Genomic DNA, 21,591 nt, shown 5'->3' with positions numbered 1-21,591 from the left:
ATTAAAAAAAAAACAGAAAATCACATTGTCAAAATTATATATATTTATTTGCATTGTGCACAGAGAAATAAGTATTTGATCCCTTTGGCAAACAAGACTTAATACTTGGTGGCAAAACCCTTGTTGGCAAGCACAGCAGTCAGACGTTTTTTTGTAGTTGATGATGAGGTTTGCACACATGTTAGATGGAATTTTGGCCCACTCCTCTTTGCAGATCATCTGTAAATCATTAAGATTTCGAGGCTGTAGCTTGCCAACTCGGATCTTCAGCTCCCTCCATAAGTTTTCGATGGGATTAAGGTCTGGAGACTGGCTAGGCCACTCCATGACCTTAATGTGCTTCTTTTTGAGCCACTCCTTTGTTGCCTTGGCTGTATGTTTCGGGTCATTGTCGTGCTGGAAGACCCAGCCACGAGCTATTTTTAATGTCCTGGTGCAGGGAAGGAGGTTGTCACTCAGGATTTGACGGTACATGGCTCCATCCATTCTCCCATTGATGCGGTGAAGTAGTCCTGTACCCTTAGCAGAGAAACACCCCCAAAACATAATGTTTCCACCTCCATGCTTGACAGTGGGGACAGTGTTCTTTGGGTCATAGGCAGCATTTCTCTTCCTCCAAACACGGCGAGTTGAGTTAATGCCAAAGAGCTCAATTTTAGTCTCATCTTACCACAGCACCTTCTCCCAATCACTCTCAGAATCATCCAGATGTTCATTTGCAAACTACAGATGGGCCTGTACATGTGCCTTCTTGAGCAGGGGGACCTTGCGGGCACTGCAGGATTTTAATCCATTACGGCGTAATGTGTTACCAATGGTTTTCTTGGTGACTGTGGTCCCAGCTGCCTTGAGATCATTAACAAGTTCCCCCCGTGTAGTTTTCGGCTGAGCTCTCACCTTCCTCAGGAACAAGGATACCCCACGAGGTGAAATTTTGCATGGAGCCCCAGATCGATGTCGATTGATAGTCATTTTGTATGTCTTCCATTTTCTTACTATTGCACCAACAGTTGTCTCCTTCTCACCCAGCGTCTTACTTATGGTTTTGTAGCCCATTCCAGCTTTGTGCAGGTCTATGATCTTGTCCCTGACATACTTAGAAAGCTCTTTGGTCTTCCCCATGTTGTAGAGGTGAGAGTCAGACTGATTAATTGAGTCTGTGGACAGGAGTCTTTTATACAGGTGACCATTTAAGACAGCTGTCTTTAATGCATGCACCAAGTTGATTTGGAGCGTGTAACTGGTCTGGTGGAGGCTGAACTCTTAATGGTTGGTAGGGGATCAAATACTTATTTCTCTGTGCACAATGCAAATAAATATATATAATTTTGACTATGTGATTTTCTGTTTTTTTTTTTTTATATAATCTATCTCTCACTGGTAAAATTAACCTAGCCTAAAAATTCTAGACTGTTCATGTCTTTGACAGTGGGCAAACTTGCAAAATCAGCAAGGGATCAAATACTTATTTCCTTCACTGTACATACAAGCATGCAAATATACATACATGCGAACACACGCATGCACAAATATACATGCAAACATAATTACATACATGCACATATATAAACATACATGCAAAAATAAATACATGCAAACATACATACATGCACATATATACATACATGCCAACATACATACATACATACATACATACATACATGCAAATATATACAGGCAAACATAATTACATACATGCACATATATATAAACATACATGCAAAAATAAATACATTCAAACATACATGCACATATATACATACATACACACACGCCAACATACATGCCAACATACATGCAAATATACATACAAACATGCACATATATACATACATGCCAACATACATGCAAAAATAAATACATGCAAACATACATACATGCATATACATACATACATGCCAACATACATACATGCATACATACATACATGCAAATATACATACAAACATGCACATATATACATACATGCCAACATACATGCAAACATACATGCACATATATACATACATGACAACATACATACATGCACATATACACATACATCATACATACATACATACATGACAACATATATACATAAATAAACTCACCTAAGACGTTCCCACGAAGATTTGAACGGTCCCGTCACTTTTCTTCTTACTGCTCCCATTCACAATAACAGAGCGGTGGGCGCAGATGACGTAATTACGTGTGCCTGATATGATTACGTCATCTGCGCCACAACGCATTGTTACTATGAATGCGAGCGGTGCCAAGAAGAAGGAAGATGGCAAGTGACGGGACCGTTCAGAGCGCCGTTAGAACGTCTTAGGTGAGTTTATTTTTTTAAATATATTTTTAGTTGCTCACCGGGTGCTGATGCAGCACCAGTGCGGCGGATAAAAAAAATTACATGTAGTGACAGGGTGGGTGATGGAAAAGTGGCTTGCCGAAACGGGGTGTAGTGTAGTGTAGATGACATTCACGGTAAGTTCGTCTCAAACGTGCTTACCATGCCCGCTTGAGACTAACATTTTCCCGATGTTTCTAGAACTACAGTATCTAGCAACGTCGGGAGCGCGCACACTGCAGAGCGGAGCGGCTTGATTGACATCGAGCCGCTCACGCTCCTTTTTAGAAAAGATAACCAGCACTTGCTGAGTTATCAAGTGTAAAAAAAAGGTACTTAGGAAATGAATTTTTAATTTTTTTTAACAGCAAATGTTTTAAAATTCATTTCCTGCTTAGAATGTCTAAAAAAAATAATTTGAGTCAACTTGGGAATAACCCTTTAAAGGGGTTTTCCCCATCGGATGCATTTATGACATATCCACAGGATATGTCAGATAGATGCAGGTCCCACCTCTGGGACCCACACCTATCTCTAGAACAGGACTCCCTAAACCTTGTTCTACTGCTCTGTGTTGTGGCTGAAGTGTGTGATTCTCAACCATGAAATACGGAAACCGCGTAGCTTGCAAGCTTCCGTAACTGCCATTCACTACTATGGGCGTTACGGAAACAGCGTAGCTTAGCGAGCTACGCTGTTTATATAATTCATGGTCGTAAGTCACAAGCTTCAGCCACAACAGAGAGCAGTAGAACTGGGTTTAGGGGCCCCTTTCTAGAAATAGGTGCAGATCCCATCTATCTGACATATCCTGTGGATATAAATGTCTCTGATGGGAAAAACTCCTTTAAATGGGTTTTCCCACCAATATAAGTTATGACATAATGCGAAGATATGCAACAACTTACTGATTGGTGGAGTCCAACGACGGAGACAATAATGGTCCCCAGAACAAAGAAGTTGTATTGCAGTGCCTTCACATCATTGGATTAGAAGTGGTTCTGTGTAGCTCCAGAAGTTACACATCCAAGCCATATGCCATAGCTTAATATGATAGGGAAGCCACCTTAAAGTGTATGTCTACCTTTGCAGTCACATATGTTATTGCTTCAATGCATGTAACAAAAACCTCCTACCATTGTGTCAACAGATCCAATGCAGACCGATGTCTCAGTGGTTACAGACTTTAGACAAACCCTGTGTAGTCGGATTATGCAGTCTTCCATTTGTCCCCTACTTCTTGGTGACGTACTGTCACGATCTGTGGGTATGTGGACCCACTGGGCCGTACCGCCGTAGCAGGATAGCAGCTGGCCAAACGGTACGAAGTCCAGGTCTACAGTTCGGATAAAGGTACCTGTGGCAATTCAGACAGTAGCGATGGTTTAGGCTCGGATGAAACTGTCAGCAGGCAGACAACAGGTACGGTGAAACACAGCGGGTGTAGTAGGCGACACAACATGACTTCAACTCTGTACAGCACAGGAACACGGTAGCACAGGATACAGGTAGCCAGAACGGGAACACTGGGAACTGAAAAACACTCAAGGGACCATTTGCAAAGACAAACACGGGTAGGTACAAGCAACGCTCAGGCAATGAAGGAAGGGGCAGGGCCCTTCTTATAGTCCAGGGTGATCTGGGAGCAATCAGCTCAATCTCACACGTGTGCGCTATGGCTATTCAAGGCTGGACTGAGCTCGTGCGCGCACCCTAGTGGTCACTGCGGAACACGACGGCCGCACATGCTGGCATCTCTGGAGAGAAAGGCGTCGGCAGGATGAGAGGAGTTCGTGACCACGGACGTTACACGTACATTTGTTAGAAAACGTCTTTTTTTTATTTTAGACGCATTGGAGAATTGTAAAAAATTGCGTTGATTCAACATTTATAATATACAGTATATAATAATAATGTTTTTAATGCTCACCACAGTTTAAATCTGCACATAATATACATAAAAAGTAACTTATTGCATTGCTTATTGTGTACTGGTCTTCAGCCTGCATTATAAATAACCAAAAGCCCAAGCGAAGGGTTAGGGTATGTTCACACGCTTAACAAAAAACGTCTGAAAATACGGAGCTGTTTTCAAGGGAAAACAGCTCCTGATTTTCAGAAGTTTTTTGAGCAGCTCGCGTTTTTTTATGGCCGTTTTTGGAGCTGTTTTCAATAGTCTATGAAAAACGGCTCCAAAAACGTCCCAAGGAGTGTCCTGCACTTCTTTTGACGAGCTGTCATTTTACGCGCCATATTTTGACAGCGACGTGTAAAATTAATGCTCGTGCGAACAGAACATCGTAAAACCCATTGAAAGCAATGGGCAGATGTTTGTAAGCGTACTAGGGGCGTTTTTTCAGGCGTAATTCGAGGCGTAAAATGCCCGAATTATGTCTGAAAATAGGCCGTGTGAACATACCCTCAGGTAGAAAAATTCTACAATTGTATTTGCTAAATTAAAACAATAACCTAAGTTCCACAACACTTTTAAAACTTAAAGAGGCTCTGTCACCAGATTCTGAAATCCCTATCTCCTATTGCATGTGATCGGCGCTGCAATGTAGATAACAGCAACGTTTTTTTAAAAAAAAGTTTACAGTGCTTGGGAATAAGTGACTGGGGCAGAAGAGGATGGAGGCGCAGCCTTATATAGTGGATCGAGCGGGTACCCCAGCAGCATTTAAAAAAAACAGGATCCTGACCTGTCCACAGAGTTTAAGGCAGCACAGAGTATTTCAGGAGATGAGCGTGCGGATCTTGTGCGGGGTGGTGACTTGCCAATCATGTGAAGGTGTTATTGAGGACAGGAGTGGAGGAGAGGTAACAGACTGAGAGCTACGTAATGGTAACAGCAGCACAGAATATTGCCAATCATGTGAAGGTGTTATTGAGGACAGGAGTGGAGGAGAGGTAACAGACTGAGAGCTACGTAATGGTAACAGCAGCACAGAATATTTCAGGAGAGGAGCTTGGAGATGTTGAGGAGTGTATAGAAAAATTGGTAGAGACCCTAGCAGCTGGCAGGGATAATTTTAATGAACGAACAAATAAATGTGCTAGGCACAAGGAAGTCCCAAGTTTCCCAGCTGCTATAGAATTAATTAAAATATAACTTTTAATGTTTAAATTAGAAACAAATTGGAAACAAGTTGCAGTGCATAAGGTAAATGGTTGTACAATAGTTTGTGTCAATTAAAATTTTTCTTCAGAGCTGGTTAGTCTAACGTTGGAGATCTGATGTATGTTAGGATCTCAGTGTGTCAGGCATGGACGGCAGCTGCAGACTGCTCGGGCAGCCTCTAGTATGACACAGTGATAGAGTTTATTTGTTAGACCAGCAATGATTTTAAAAAAGAAACGCTAGCCCCCCCGACATGTTTCACTGCTTCAGCAGCGTCTTCAGGGGATAATTTCAGGGCTATTACTCGCGCGTTTGATTTCCTCTTCCTTATATAGTGAGGAGACACCTCTTTCATGGTGTGTCATCACCCTGAAACAACCAATAGAGATTGTGAACCGGGACGAGCCTACTCTGTGTTTGACTGGCACAGAGATCGGCCTATCATATGTAGAGGCCGTTGTTCCGGACATGTGGAATACTTAGTGCATGCGCACTACAGTTGAATCAGGTAATAGAATCAGGTAATAGAAATTATGGCTTTCTGGAGATCGTTATTCACAGGGGACCTGGTGGTGATGCCCAAAACTGATACGATACATTGTATATGCAGGTGCATTCTATGTTGCCGGCGAAATCTTAGTTTTTTATCAAGCAATGGAGTTGTCTGATAAAATAGGTCATTGGTTTCATGGATATATATATGTCTGTGATACAGACAGAGATGTCATTGTTTAGATCAGACTCTAAGTAGCGACGCTTGCGTGCCTTAGTTAGATCCAGACATAGAATTATGATGTTAAGGGGAACCACTATTATCACTAAAGATGCCGTAATAGACGAGAGAGAAAAAGGAGTAAATGTGCTCTGTGTTTAGATGCACTGCATCCTATCAGCTGTGTCTACGTTTACTGGCATTCAGTGTAGATCCTAGATTTAGAAGTAGTTACATCTAGATGTATATATATTTATTGGGATGACAGTGAGATATGGCCTTTATTGAGACCACTGCTGTCATCAGAGAATACCGCAGCAGATAGATGCGCTGTATGTACAGTCGCATTACATATTGTCATCTAAATTTAGATTTGCCTGCTGTGATGTTGTTACTGTAAGTCACATCTATATTTACCCACATATGATTGAATTACTATGTGGCAGGTGTATTTTCTAAAGAGAGCCAGAATATGCGCCGTGTGTGCCGGCGTGTGAGGTATTGACTACTATGTCATAGTTTCTCATCCTAATATAGTTGCACTGTTTGAGTAACTGTTTAGATGTATATATACATCCACAAACAGTAGTGGTAGTTGAAGTGTTGGCATCGGTGTCCGTGGTGATGACATGTATAGAGGGAGAGGAATATATTGCGAAATCACTGGCCCATTCTGCAGGCAGATCCCGACCTATCTGAGGTAATCTCTAATAGCCCAAGTATAACGTATCGACGTGGCAAGAACCTCCGAGAATATCTTACGCACAGCCACTATACAACAATATCTACTCCTCGTCAAACATGGCTTCCATCACCTGCCACAGGATCATACCCCTGTGGCAAATGTTCCTTCTGCCCCTACATGTTAAAAAACAAAATTTTCAAAAACCCAGTAGACGATAAACAATATACTATAAGGCAATTTATAAACTGCCAGAGTAGCGGTGTTATATATGCCGCCACTTGTCCATGTCCAAAACTCTACATCGGCAAGACCGTCCAACAACTAAGAAGAAGGATCTCAAAGCACATCAGTACAATAAACACACAAGAAGATACACCCCTCTCGAGGCACATTAGATACTTCCATCAAGGAAATAGTAACACTCTCAAATTCTGGGGTATTGCACAAGTAAAACTGGGTCCAAGATCTGGAAACCTAGACAAAAAATTATTACAAGAAGAGGCACGCTGGATACACAGACTCAATTCTCTCAGTCCCAATGGTCTCAATGAGGGTTTCACATTTGCTGCTTTCCTGTAGCTTATCCATAACCTACTCAGAATTTTCTCCATAGCTTTCCCCTATCAATTTCTCCATACATCCACTTACTTATACTACCACAGTCACTAGTACCAATTCCACACACATTTACCCTAACTATTACCTATTAACTAAAAGGATGCTATACAGGACTTCTAAAAAAACACAAAAAACATACAATTATCAATATATATCAGCATACTCAACAAGCAGTTTTGACAACAGACTCACAACGCACCGCCGTTGTACAATTTAAAATAGGACATCTTTCCTCTCCCTCTATACATGTCATCACCACGGACACCGATGCCAACACTTCAACTACCACTACTGTTTGTGGATGTATATATACATCTAAACAGTTACTCAAACAGTGCAACTATATTAGGATGAGAAACTATGACATAGTAGTCAATACCTCACACGCCGGCGCACACGGCGCATATTCTGGCTCTCTTTAGAAAATACACCTGCCACATAGTAATTCAATCATATGTGGGTAAATATAGATGTGACTTACAGTAACAACATCACAGCAGGCAAATCTAAATTTAGATGACAATATGTAATGCGACTGTACATACAGCGCATCTATCTGCTGCGGTATTCTCTGATGACAGCAGTGGTCTCAATAAAGGCCATATCTCACTGTCATCCCAATAAATATATATACATCTAGATGTAACTACTTCTAAATCTAGGATCTACACTGAATGCCAGTAAACGTAGACACAGCTGATAGGATGCAGTGCATCTAAACACAGAGCACATTTACTCCTTTTTCTCTCTCGTCTATTACGGCATCTTTAGTGATAATAGTGGTTCCCCTTAACATCATAATTCTATGTCCGGATCTAACTAAGGCACGCAAGCGTCGCTACTTAGAGTCTGATCTAAACAATGACATCTCTGTCTGTATCACAGACATATATATATCCATGGAACCAATGACCTATTTTATCAGACAACTCCATTGCTTGATAAAAAACTAAGATTTCGCCGGCAACATAGAATGCACCTGCATATACAATGTATCGTATCAGTTTTGGGCATCACCACCAGGTCCCCTGTGAATAACGATCTCCAGAAAGCCATAATTTCTATTACCTGATTCTATTACCTGATTCAACTGTAGTGCGCATGCACTAAGTATTCCACATGTCCGGAACAACGGCCTCTACATATGATAGGCCGATCTCTGTGCCAGTCAAACACAGAGTAGGCTCGTCCCGGTTCACAATCTCTATTGGTTGTTTCAGGGTGATGACACACCATGAAAGAGGCGTCTCCTCACTATATAAGGAAGAGGAAATCAAACGCGCGAGTAATAGCCCTGAAATTATCCCCTGAAGACGCTGCTGAAGCAGTGAAACATGTCGGGGGGGCTAGCGTTTCTTTTTTAAAATCATTGCTGGTCTAACAAATAAACTCTATCACTGTGTCATACTAGAGGCTGCCCGAGCAGTCTGCAGCTGCCGTCCATGCCTGACACACTGAGATCCTAACATACATCAGATCTCCAACGTTAGACTAACCAGCTCTGAAGAAAAATTTTAATTGACACAAACTATTGTACAACCATTTACCTTATGCACTGCAACTTGTTTCCAATTTGTTTCTAATTTAAACATTAAAAGTTATATTTTAATTAATTCTATAGCAGCTGGGAAACTTGGGACTTCCTTGTGCCTAGCACATTTATTTGTTAGTTGAGGAGTGTATGACGCTGACTGGTCAGTGATTGGTCAGCGTCATACACATAAACACGCCCAGTTAAAAACACAATACACGCCCAGTTGTCCATTTCAAAGCTCATTTGCATATATATATATAAAATAGCTCATAACTTGGCCAAAAATGAACGTTTTTTAAAAAAAACAAAACACGTTGCTGTTATCTACATTGCAGCGCCGATCACATGCAATAGGAGATAGGGATTTGAGAATCTGGTGACAGAGCCTCTTTAAGTGTTGTCCCGTTCTGCTCACATACCTTTCTTTTAACAGTGCGATAGCCTCTGCCTTAAAAAAAAAATGGTATAGCTCACATTGTAGTCCATAGAAATGCATCCATAGGATAACTGACTAGACTAAACATGGCATCAGTCATGTGACCCACCACCCACACATCATGTGACCACTTGCATCCAGGTAACACTGTCCAGGTATCTAATAGGTTAATATTATTTTACTGAGGATTTCAAAGTAATTCTACCTACAGCAACATCTCATAATGTCTGTCTGTGTAGGATCAGATCTTACATTGTCTCTGCTGTGTCTGTGGGTGTTTTTTTTTTCTTTATAGTTATCCTTATTAACAACATGCCATCACTTCGAGACAGGCAGCCAATTTATACCTGTACATACATGCACAGTGAAGCAGTTGTTCATTATCATTCTACCATTAGTCTCATACCTCACAACTTTCAAGCATTGCCAAGAGTTACAACCAATGCAGGTTGCAGAGCACAGCATGGCAATTTTTTTCCCCTGTTAAACCACATCCCACCCATACACACCAAGTTCAGCCCACACAGTATCATGGTCCCATAGTGCCTCCCCACAGTATAATGCCCCTATCGCTCCCCTACCCCGTATAATACCCCATAGTGCCTCCCACACGGTATAATGTCAAATAGCTGCCTCTACACAGTATAATGCCCCCATAGCTGCCCCATACAGTATAACGCCCACACAGATGCCCCTATACAGTATAATGCCCCATAGCTGCCTCAATTCAGTATAATTTCCCCTTAGATGTCCCCATACAGTATATTGTCCCCTTAGCAGGTGCCCCATACAGTATACTGTCCCCTTAGCAGGTTCCCCATACAGTATAATGCCCCCTTAGCAGGTGGCCTATACAGTATAATGCGCCCAGACAGTATAATGTCCCCTTAGCTGCCGCAATACAGTATAATTCCCCTTAGCAGGTGCCCAATACAGTATCATGCCCCCTTAGCAGGTAGCCCATACATGCAAATTTATCAAAAATTAAAAACTCTAATTTCACATGGATGTAAGTATGCAGACCCTTTGCTACGACACTTGAAATTGACCTCCGGGGGCCACCCATTTCTTTAGATCATCTTTGAAATGTTTCTACACCTTGATTGGAGTCCACCTGTTGTGTATTCATGTGATTGGACATAATTTGGTAAAACACACCCTTGTCTATATAAGGTCTCACAGCTGACATTGCATATCAGAGCAAAAACCAAGCCATGAGGAGGAAAGAACTGCCTGTAGAGCTCAGAGACAGCATTGTGTGGAGGCACAGATCTGGAGAAGGGTACTGTAGTCTGTAGTTCCCAAGAGCACAGTGGCCTCAATGATTCTTAAATGGAAGAAGTTTGGAACAACCATGACTCTTCCTAGAGCTCGCCGCCCCACCAAACTAAGTAATCGGGGGAGAAGGGCCTTGGTAAGAGAGGTGACCAGTGAAGCATGGTGGTGGCATCATCATGCTGTGGAGGTATTTTTTAGCATCTGGGACAGGGAGACTGGTCAGGGTTGAGGGAGTGTTAGGAGGGATGCATTTAAAAAAAAAATACTCACCTAACAGATCCCCCGGCATTCCAGTGCCACCGATCCATACCTCCGTTGTTTATTGACATGGCTGCAGCGATGATGTGCCTGTATACCCACATGATCGCAGCAGCCAATCACTGGTCTCAGTGGGTATACGGCACAGGACCACTGAGTACTATGTGTACTATGTATGTGTACTTTGTAACCATGTGTATTTCTTTAGGCCCCACGCACACAACCGTAGATTTTGTTCTTAATTATGGACCCATTCATTTCCGTGGCCGATGGACCCCTTCCCATATATTTACGGGAAGGCGTCCGTGCCGTAGATACCCTCAGGAAAAAATAGGACGTCCTATTTTATTATTTTACGGACCTTGCTCCTATACTTTATAATGGGAGCACAGTCCGCAAATGCGGATGATTGTCCGCGGCCGGCCATGCCTGTAATCATGGACCGTGATTACCGGCACGGTCGTCTGCATGGGGCCTTAGTAAAATCCTTAGCCATCATATTTAGGACACCAGTGATGGTAAAGAGCAATAAACAACATAATAAACAATGTTTGTGACAAAATATTTAGTGCTGTAATCAAAAGAAACTATTTTCTCTGCCACAAGGGGATTTTTATTTGTAAGAACAAAAACGATACGATAACTATTAACCTCTCAATCTCAACCCTTCAATCTTGATGACGTTTTTTTTATACATGCATGCATAATTCACGTTAGGCTGAATTCACACAGCTCCTGGCGCTTACTTTAAGCATATACCTAGCCCCCAATTCACCCAATGGAGGCCAAAAGGGTGCTTTTCATCTCCGTAAGGCTGGCATGCAGTGGTATACTTTTATTTTTTTGGACTGTATGGAATAGCGTAGTCTGCTGAGCTATTCCACACAGAGGCATCCTGCAAAAAAAAAAAACAACATACTGCACGGTATAAGTATTTTTAACATGTGAGCCTATGGGCGACGAATGCGAATATATGCCAATACAGTAGCATCTGTTGGAGGTATACATTGGCAAATACTCTCGACGTATACCTTCTCCCTACGCTGCAATGTGAATAGACCATTACTGGGAAACTGACTTCGCATGGATTAACAAATCAGGACGTTTATGGCCGCATGCACATGTTGCATATTACGTGCGGTTTTGCAGCGCGTATGGCAAAACCGCAGCGTAATACAGTACCAGCAAAGTCCAGGTAATCTCATGTCCGTGCATATTTTTGAAACCGCAGCATGTCTATATATCTCGCGATTCCACTTACCAATTCTATCCCTGTAGTTCTAAAGAAATACACCGCAAAACCCGCAGCATGAAAACGCAGCTATTTATGCAGCAAAACGTAAAAAACGCATTAAAAAAATGCACCTTTCTTGCGGTTTTGCTGCGTATTTTCCGCAGCAAAATACGCAACGTGTGCATGTAACCTAGCATTGGCAAAATCCTTGTTGAATTACTGCCAATGCCATGTTTTCTAAATCTAACATAAAATTAACCCTGCTAAATATTTTATAAAAGTCATCTGCCTGTTTCATTGTATGTCACCTTTGAGTTCAGTGAGTGCTTCTGCCTAACAGGTTCTTGTGAAGGCCCCTCTGATAAATTAGGTAGTTCTTTAGATGAACGGAGGCCACCACTCTCAACATCTAAAATCTGACAAATTTTTGGATCTTCTGAGTTTTGCATCTCTTTGGAATTATCAGGGTGATTATGATTTCCCAAACGGCTTGATGCGACCACAGCTTTCATTGCTGCCTATGGAGAAAGACAAGGAAAAAATCAAGTTACCATTCTAAAGTACTTAACACAGCATAAAATGGAAAATTGTATGGGCCATGTATGTATTAACAGGTTCCCGACCGCTGGCTGTGTTTTTACGTCCAGCGGACAGGGTCTCTGAAGTCCGCCGTATAGACTAATTACGGCGGCACTTCAGAGACTGTGCACGCGCGATCGCGTGCACACAGCCCTGTGCCCTGGCTGTTGCTAACAGCCATGGGAACTGGGCAGAGGGTCAGGGGCCAATCTTTTGGTCCCTGAACATGTGCTCGCTGTGAAAACGAATCACATGCATTTCTATGTAAATATAGTGTGCAAGCACCCTATGCCTACGCTGTTACTAACAGCTCTGGTCCCTGATACTCTGCCCAGTGCCCAATCTGATGGTCCCTGAACATGTGATCACAGCGATCACATTTGTTTTTATTTTGACATTTCTGGCAGCAAATCTCCTGCCTCTTTTCTTCTTCTCACACATTGCTTCAGAAGAGACTTGAGAGAATTGCTGCCAGAATAATACTGTGAAAAAAAATTATGCAGTGTTGCACTATAAAACATTCTCTGTATAGATAGATTTCTATCTTTTATTATATTAGAGTTGGCAGGTAGGGCATATATAATTATATATATATATATATATATATATATATATATATATATAGCAATAGCTGTTTATTTTTTTGTTAGCGGTAGTGTAGATGGCGTCGGAAATGGAACCTGTTTTAGGCAGTGACGATGATAGCGTCACTTCAGGTTCATCTTCAGGGGATGTTATCCCTGACGCAGTTGAAACTGCAGAACATGAAAGCGCAGGGACTATTAGCGCTGTAGCACGGGACAGCCTGGTCCCTCCAGTCCAGGCTCTTGTATGGGCACCTGCTTCATAATTTGGGCCTAGAATCCACTGATTTACTGCCACTCCTGGCATAACTGTGGACAATACAAATTTTGTCCAAATGGATTACTTCCAGTTTTTTTTATTACAGATGACCTCCTAAATATGATTGTCCACGATACTAATTTATATGCCACTCAGTATATAAGGCAGAAACCTTCATCCACCCATGCCAGAGATTGGACGCACACCAATTTGCAGGAAGTAAAAAAAAAAAAAATTTGGGGCTCACCCTAAATATGGGTATTGTCAAAAAGTCCTCCGTAAGATCGTACTGGTCAACAAGACCCGCCCAAGCCACCCCAGTGTATTCTGCAGTAACGCCCAGGTCTCGTTATAAGACAATAATGAGGTTCCTCCACTTCAACGACAATGCACAGGCCCCCCCAAGTACCGATGCAAACAGTGATCGGTTGTTCATTATAAATTCCCTCAATAATTTATTTCTGCAACTCTACGCCCCTGAGCAGAATGTAAGTGTGGACGAATCGCTCATCAACTTCCATGGAAGACTTAGCTTTCGCCAATATCTACCTTCCAAAAGGGCAAGATATGGCGTTAAGCTCTACAAATTGTGTGAAAGCGGGTCGGGATATACCACAGCCTTCAGGATTTATGAAGGGCGGGACCGCCCTCCTGATCTTTCCACCAGCAGTAAGATCGTGTGGGAGTACCACCTCTACTGTGATTTTTATTCCAGTGTGCCCCTGTTTAGGCATTTGCATGCTGCAAGGACTGGGGCATGTGGTACCATGTGCAGAAATCGAATTGGTGTTCCGCAGCAATTAGTGGGGAAGCGCACGGTAAAGGGGGACTCCTGTGCTTATGCATCTGAGGAATTTCTGGCGTTCAAGTTCAGGGATCGCAAAGATCTGTATGTACTAAGCAAAATACATACCGCAGGAACAGTGGCAGTGAGGGAAAGAGGGGCAACATCGGACAAGCACAAACCAGTGAGCGTGTCCGAATATAACAAGTACATGGGGGGGGGGGGTGGATTTAAGCGACCAGGTTTTACAGCCGTATTTAGTAAAATTAAAAACAAAAAACCTGGTACAAAAAAGTGGCCATTTTATCTTTTACAGGTGGCAATCCACAACTCATCTGCGCTCTATAAAAAAAAGCAGAAGCAGAGACACATACCTGGATTTCCAGGAGAAAATTATTGAAGGCCTCATATTTGACGTTCAGGACACCAGAGAATGCCCCCAGTCTGAGGATGTCACGCGACTGACTGAAAGACACTTCATCAGTCGGATTCCCCCCTCGCAGCAGGACAACTGTCCCGTACTGTAATCATGTTTTCAGTACGGGACAGAAATGGATTTGTTTAAGGGGTCTGTATTTAGGGGGCCTGGTTTGGGGACTGTATTTAGTGGGTCTGGCCTGTATTTAGGAGGTTTGGTGTCTGTATTAGTTTAAGGGGTCTGGGGTCTGTATTTAGGGGGTCTGAGGTCTGTATCAGTTTAAGGGGTTTTAGGGTCTGTATATTTAGGGGTCTGAGGTCTGTATTTAGGGGGCCTGTTTCAGGGTCTGTATTAGTTTAGGGGTCTGTATTTAGGGGTCTGGTCTGGGGTCCGTATTAGATAACGGGGTCTGGTCTGGGGTCTGTATTACTAAAGGGAGGCAGGTCTGGGTTCATTATTAATGTAGGGGGTCAGGTCTGGGGTCTGTATTAGTTTGAGGTCTGGTGTCTGTATTTAGGGGTCTGGGGTCTATATTAGTTTATGGGGTCTATTTAGGGGGCCTAGTCTAGGGTCTGTATTAGTTTAGGGGGTCTGGTCTGGGGTCTGTATTAAGGGAGTCAGGTCTGGGGTCAATATTAGTGTAGGGGGTCAGGTCTGGGGACTGTATTTAGGGGTCTGGTCTGAGGTCTTTATTTATTTTGGGTGCTTGTTCTGGGGTCTGTATTTGTTTAGGGGGGGTCTGGTCTGGGGACTGCAATAGTTTAGAAGGTCTGTGTCTGTATGTATTCTATGATCTAGTCTAGGGTCCAAATTTATTAGTAAAAGGGGTTGCCCGGGTACATCGATAGGTCATCAGTTTAAAAAACGGTCTGTGCCCGGACAACCACTTTAACCCCTTAGCGCTCAGTGACGTACTATTCCGTCATGGTAACCATCCCGTTCTCGCTCCGTGACGGAATAGTACGTCACGGGAGGAACGGCCATTTCGGCCGTACTCCCGACACATACAGGAGCTGTGACAGCTGCTGTCTTGTACAGCGGTTGCCGCAGCTCCCATAGCGGGGACTGATCACTGTGTCAACGCTGATTAACCCCTTAAAAGCCGCGTTCAATAGCGATCGCGGCTTCTTAGGGGTTAAACCACCATCGACGGCCCGCTACATGATAGCGGGCAGCGATGGTTTCTATGGCAATCGGACGTCTAACAATGGCATCTGGCTATGCCATCTACGAAAGCCTAGTGGGTCCTGACAAAGTCAGGACCCACTACGCTTGCTGTCAGTGAGTAGCTGACAGCTCTAATACACTGCACTACGCATGTAGTGCAGTGTATTAGAATTGCGATCAGGGCCTCCTGCCCAACAGGCCCCTAGTGGGACAAAGTAATAAAGTTAAAAAAAGTTGTGTAAAAATAAGAAAATAAAAGTTTTAAAAGTAATAAAAGTAAAAATCCCCCTTTTTCCCTTATCAGTCCTTTATTATTATTAATATAAATAAACAAATAAACGATACATAATTGGTATCGCCGCATCCGTAACGGCCTGAACTACAAAATTATTTTGTTATTTATCCCGTGCGGGGAACGCCATAAAAGAAAATAATAATAAATCATACCAGAATCACAATTGTTTGGTCACTTCACCTCCCAAAAAATGGAATAAGAAGAGATCAAAAAGTCGCATTTACCTAAAAATGGTTCTGATCAAAACTACAGTTCGTTACGCAAAAAATAAGTGCTCACACGGCTTTCTTGATGGAAAAATAAAAAAAGTTATGGCTCTTAGAATAAGGTAACACAAAAAGTAAATGATTTTTTACAAAAAGTATTTTATTGTGCAAAAGCCATAAGACATAAAATACTATAAACATCTGGTATCGCCGTAATCGTGTCGCCACGCAGAATAAAGTGAATATGTCATTTATAGCGCATGGTGAACACTGTATAAAAAATAGAATAATAAAACAATAGTAGAACAAAAAGTTGCATGCACCTCATGAAAACTACAATGAATTCCTCACGGGGTCTAGTTTCCAAAATAGGGTCACTTTTGGGGGGTTTCCACTGTTTTGGCACCACAAGACCTCTTCAAACCGGACATGGTGCCTAATAAAAAGGAGGCCTCAAAATCCTCTAGGTGCTCCGGAGCTTCAGTCCATTACCGCACTAGGGCCACATGTGGGATATTTCTCAAAACTGCAGAATCTGGGCAATAAGTATTGGGTTGCGTTTCTCTAGTAAAACATTCTGTTTTACAGAAAAAAATGGAATAAAAAGGATTTTCTGGCAAAAAATAAATAAATGTAAATTTCACCTCTACCTTGCTCTAAATTCCTGTGAAACACCTAAAGGGTTAATAAACTTTCTATATGCTGTTGTGAATACTTTGAGGGGTCTAGTTTCTAAAATGGGGTGTTTGATAGGGGTTTCTAATATATGGGCTCCTCAAAGCAACTTCAGAAACTGAACTGGAACCTAAAAAATAAATAAATGAGGCAATACTTTGCTTCTTACATTATACTGATGAGCAGTGCCCACCCCGAGATGACCCCAGTTTTGACCGTTTGTATAAACGGAGACCCCTATTAGACCGTTTCAGTGCCCGGTTTTCCCAAGCATTCACCCCCAAGAAGTGTATTTCTATTGATGAGTCCTCGGTACATTTTAAAGGGAGGCTTCAATTCCGCCAGTACCTGCCGGGTAGGAGGGCAAGGTATGGCGTGAAGATGTATAAGCTGTGCGAGGGTGCATCAGGGTATACTTACAAATTTAGGCTATATGAAGGGAAGGACACCAGTATTCAGCCCCAAGAATGCCCCCCCCCTTACTGGGATTTAATGCAATAATTGTGTGCGATTTGGTGCACCCAATTGCTGGACCAGGGTTACCACCTCTACCTGGATAATTTTTATACCAGCGTCCCACTCTTCAAGTGCCTCGCTTCCAGAAGTACTGCGGCATGCGGCACTGCTAGAAGAAATCTGAGAGGCCTCCCTAAGACACTGCTTGGGCAAACACTCAGAAGGGGTGAGAGCAGGGCACATTCTAGCAGCAACATATTGTGTGTCAAGTACAAGGACAAGAGAGAAGTCCTTGTATTGACAACAATACATGGCCACACCAGTACCCATGTACCTGTACGAGGTACCAATACAGAGACCCCCAAACCAGACTGCATCCTGGACTACAGTAGGTTCATGGGAGGGGTGGACGTGTCAGATCAAGTCCTGAAGCCCTACAGCACCATGCGGAAATCAAGGGTGTGGTATAAGAAGCTGGCCGTGCACATCATACAGATGGCATTGTACAATGCGTACGTGCTACGTCGATGTACAGGCCAGAGGGGAACTTTCCTGGAATTTCAAAAGGTGGTTATCAAGAACCTAATCTTTAGGGACCAAGAAGGGGGGCACCCAGTTCTTCTGGAAGCGAGGCCACACGCATCGTACCAGGGCAACAATTTCCAGGAGAAGTTCCCCCAAACTGGGTAGAAGGGAAAAAGTCAAAAGAGGTGCAAAGTCTGCTATAAGAGGGGGATAAGGAAGAACACAATATATCAATGTGACACGTGTCCCAAAAAACCAGGGCTCTGTATGAAAGAGTGTTTTAAAATTTATCATACATCCCTTGATTTTTAATCTACCCCAGTTTTACTTACCCTGATGCACTCTGCACAGCTTATCCCCCTCATCTTTCCCTTCTGAGCCCTGCTGTGTGCCCAGGCAGCTGATAACAGCCACATGTAGGATATTTTCATACTCGGGAGAACCCACATTACAGTTTATGGGGTGTATGTCTCCGGTGAAAATGCTCACTACACCTCTAGATGAATGCCTTAAGGGGTGTCGTTTTTAAAACGGGGTCACTTCTCGGGTGTTTCAACTGTACTGGTACCTCAGGGGCTTCTGCATACATGACTTCGCACCAGAAAATCCACAGTAGGCCAAATAGTGGTCCTTTCCTTCTGAGCCCTCCCATGGGCCCAAACGGCAGTTTATCACCACAAATGGGGTATTGCCGCACTCAGGACAAATTGGGCAACAAAATGGGGTATTTTATTTCTTTTGAAAATAAGAAATTTTGAGCCAAAACTACATCTTCTTGGAATAAATTTAAATTTTTTTAATTCACAGCCCAATTCAAATAAATTCTATGAAAATACTGTGGGGTCACAACACCCATAAATGAATTTCTTGAGTGGTGTAGTTTCCAAAGTGGTGTCACTTCTGGTGGGCTTCTATTGCTTTGATACCTATGGGGCTCTGCAAATGCGACATGGCACCCGAAAACCAATCCAGCAAAATCTGGACTCCAAAGAACAAATAGCACTCCTTTCCTTCTGAGACCTCCCATGGACCCAAACGGCAGTTTATCACCACAAATGGGGTATTGCTGGACTCAGGATAAATTGGGCAACAAAATGGGGTATTTATCTCATTGGAAAAAAAAATCATTTTTTTAATTTCACAGCCCAATTCAAATACGTTCTGTGTAAAAACTGTGGGATCAAAATGGTAACAACCACCATAAATGAATTCCTTGAGGGGTGTAGTTTCCAAAATGGGGTCACTTTTGGGGGATTCCTACTGTTTTGGCACCTCAACACCTCTTCAAACCTGGTATGCTGCCTAAAATATATTGTAATAAAAAGGAGGCACCAAAATGCACTAGGTGCTTCTTTGCTTCTGGGGCTTGTGGTTTAGTCCACAAGCACACTAGAGCCACATGTGGGACATTTCTAAAAACTGCAGAATCTGGACAATACATATGTAGTAGTGTTTCTCTGGTAAAACCTTCTGTGTTGCAGAAAAAAATTGAATAAAATTGAAATTCAGCAAGACAAATGAAATTTGCAAATTTCACCTCCACTATGCTTTAATTCCTGTAAAATGCCTAAAGGGTTAAAAAAAACTTTCTAACTGCTGTTTTGAATACTTTGAAGGGTCTAGTTTTTAAAATGGGGTATTTTATGGGTGTTTCTAATACATAGGCCCCTCAAAGCCACTTCAGAACTGAACAGGTACCTTAAACAAAAGGCTTTTGAAATTTTCTTCAAAATATGAGAAATTGCTGTTTATGTTCTAAGCCTTGTAACATCCAAGAAAAATAAGAGTGCTCAAAAAACGATGCCAATCTAAAGTAAAGATATGGGAAATGTGAACTAGTAACTATTTTGGGTGGTATATCCATGTGTTTTACAAGCAGATACATTTAAATTCAGAAAAATTCAATTTTTTTCAACATTTTCTCAAAATGTTGCAATTTTTCACCAATAAACACTGAATATATCGATCAAATTTTACCACGAACATAAAGCCCAATGTGTCACGAGAAAACCATCTCCGAATCGCTTGGATAGGTTTAAGCATTCTGAAGTTATTACCACATAATGTGAAATATGTCAGATTTGAAAAATGGGCTCCGAGCCTTAATTAAGGCGCAAACTAGGCTGCGTCCTTAAGGGGTTAATTTATGGTCCTGGGCCTTGGTGTCTAAATTTGTGTGTTTCTATAGAGGCTGGAAATGGCTGCAGAAGTGATGGGAAAAGATGTCTCATCAGGAGAAGTCGCCATAACGGTCTGCATCAGATGAAGAAAAGAAAACGACTCCCATCAGAGAAAACATCACTAGTAAGTCACTGGATCTATAGAGGATCTGTCCCCTCTCCTGACATGTCTGTTATAGGAAATCCTTGTATTCCACATAAAGTCTTTTTGTACCCAGGACTAATAGACAAATGCGTGTTACCATTCCCATTGTCAGGAGGATGTGTCCTAATAAGGAAGGATGAACAATTGTTTAATTTTTCATATTATTCTATGTGTAATTCCAATATCTTTTGTTTTATGCCTACATGTCAAGATGATGTTATCTCACATTACGTGACTTATGTAACATTTTCTTTCTGCTTAGCTTGTCTTGTGTGGTCAAACGTCTCAGACAGAGCACGCCTTTATTCTGTATATTTCAGCAAATAGCTTGACCACATCTTGCAGAGTAATTGTGGTTTTGTCCTATATATATGTGTTATACTTGCCAGTAAAAACAGAGATATTCTGACAGAGAATCATGACTGCTGTGCCTGATTTGATGTACAGAGGGCCCGTATATATTTCTCAAAGCCAACATTAATTTGAACACCACTCAACAAAGAAGGGGAGTCCATTTTGCTTCTGACAAACACGGTCTACCTGCAGGGGGCTTCTATGACAGTCCCTACACGGTGTGATACAGTCAGCGATGGTTGGAGACTGTCAGTATGTAGGGACAGAGCCCTTTGACAAGGGGAATTGTAACAACCATTTGTCAATGCGCACACAGAAAGGTGGTGTTCACTATAGACACGGCAGAGCGGCCCAAGTTTGTGGAACAGCCCAGTGCCTATGGTCTACTTAGTCCGCCACTGCTGCTACTGTATTCTGCTGTGTAGTTTCCGGTCTTTAGGTTGTTAATAACTGAAAGGCTATATACACCTTTGGAAGGAATTTTTTTTATTATTATTCAATGTGTTATGTGTTTTTAAAGCAATTTTCTAATGAATAAAAAAATGTTTCTACTTTTTACAATACAGCTTCTATGTATACTGTACACATAGAAGCTGTATCGTTCTCTCTCTGACTGCTCGACTGAGAATGGGTCCTGCGTGTTTCTGACACACAGGATTCAGTTAATATCGATCACACTTTGTTGGCTTTGTTCCACATTAAAATCACTGAGGAACCACAGCAACCTGTAGATCAGTGCTTCTCAAAGGGTGTATTCAC

At 42.2% G+C, this 21,591-nt stretch overlaps 1 protein-coding gene across 1 annotated transcript in view; it reads right to left on the bottom strand.

Moving 5' to 3' along the window:
* Positions 1–11,571: 11,571 nt before the first annotated feature.
* The window catches only part of LOC142647748 (calcium/calmodulin-dependent protein kinase type IV-like), a 92,693-nt gene continuing 82,673 nt past the window's right edge, over positions 11,572–21,591 (bottom strand). The window contains exon 12 of the mRNA XM_075825388.1: positions 11,572–12,723. Within this exon, the coding sequence (XP_075681503.1) occupies positions 12,487–12,723 (237 nt within the window). The 3' untranslated portion in view covers positions 11,572–12,486. The remainder of the gene's footprint in view (positions 12,724–21,591) is intronic.

This window comes from Rhinoderma darwinii, chromosome 1 (genome assembly GCF_050947455.1).
Source record: "Rhinoderma darwinii isolate aRhiDar2 chromosome 1, aRhiDar2.hap1, whole genome shotgun sequence".
In the NCBI taxonomy this organism is placed as follows: Eukaryota; Metazoa; Chordata; class Amphibia; order Anura; family Rhinodermatidae; genus Rhinoderma; species Rhinoderma darwinii.
Note: the sequence above shows the minus strand (reverse complement) of the source record. Positions and strands in the feature narration are given on the sequence as shown.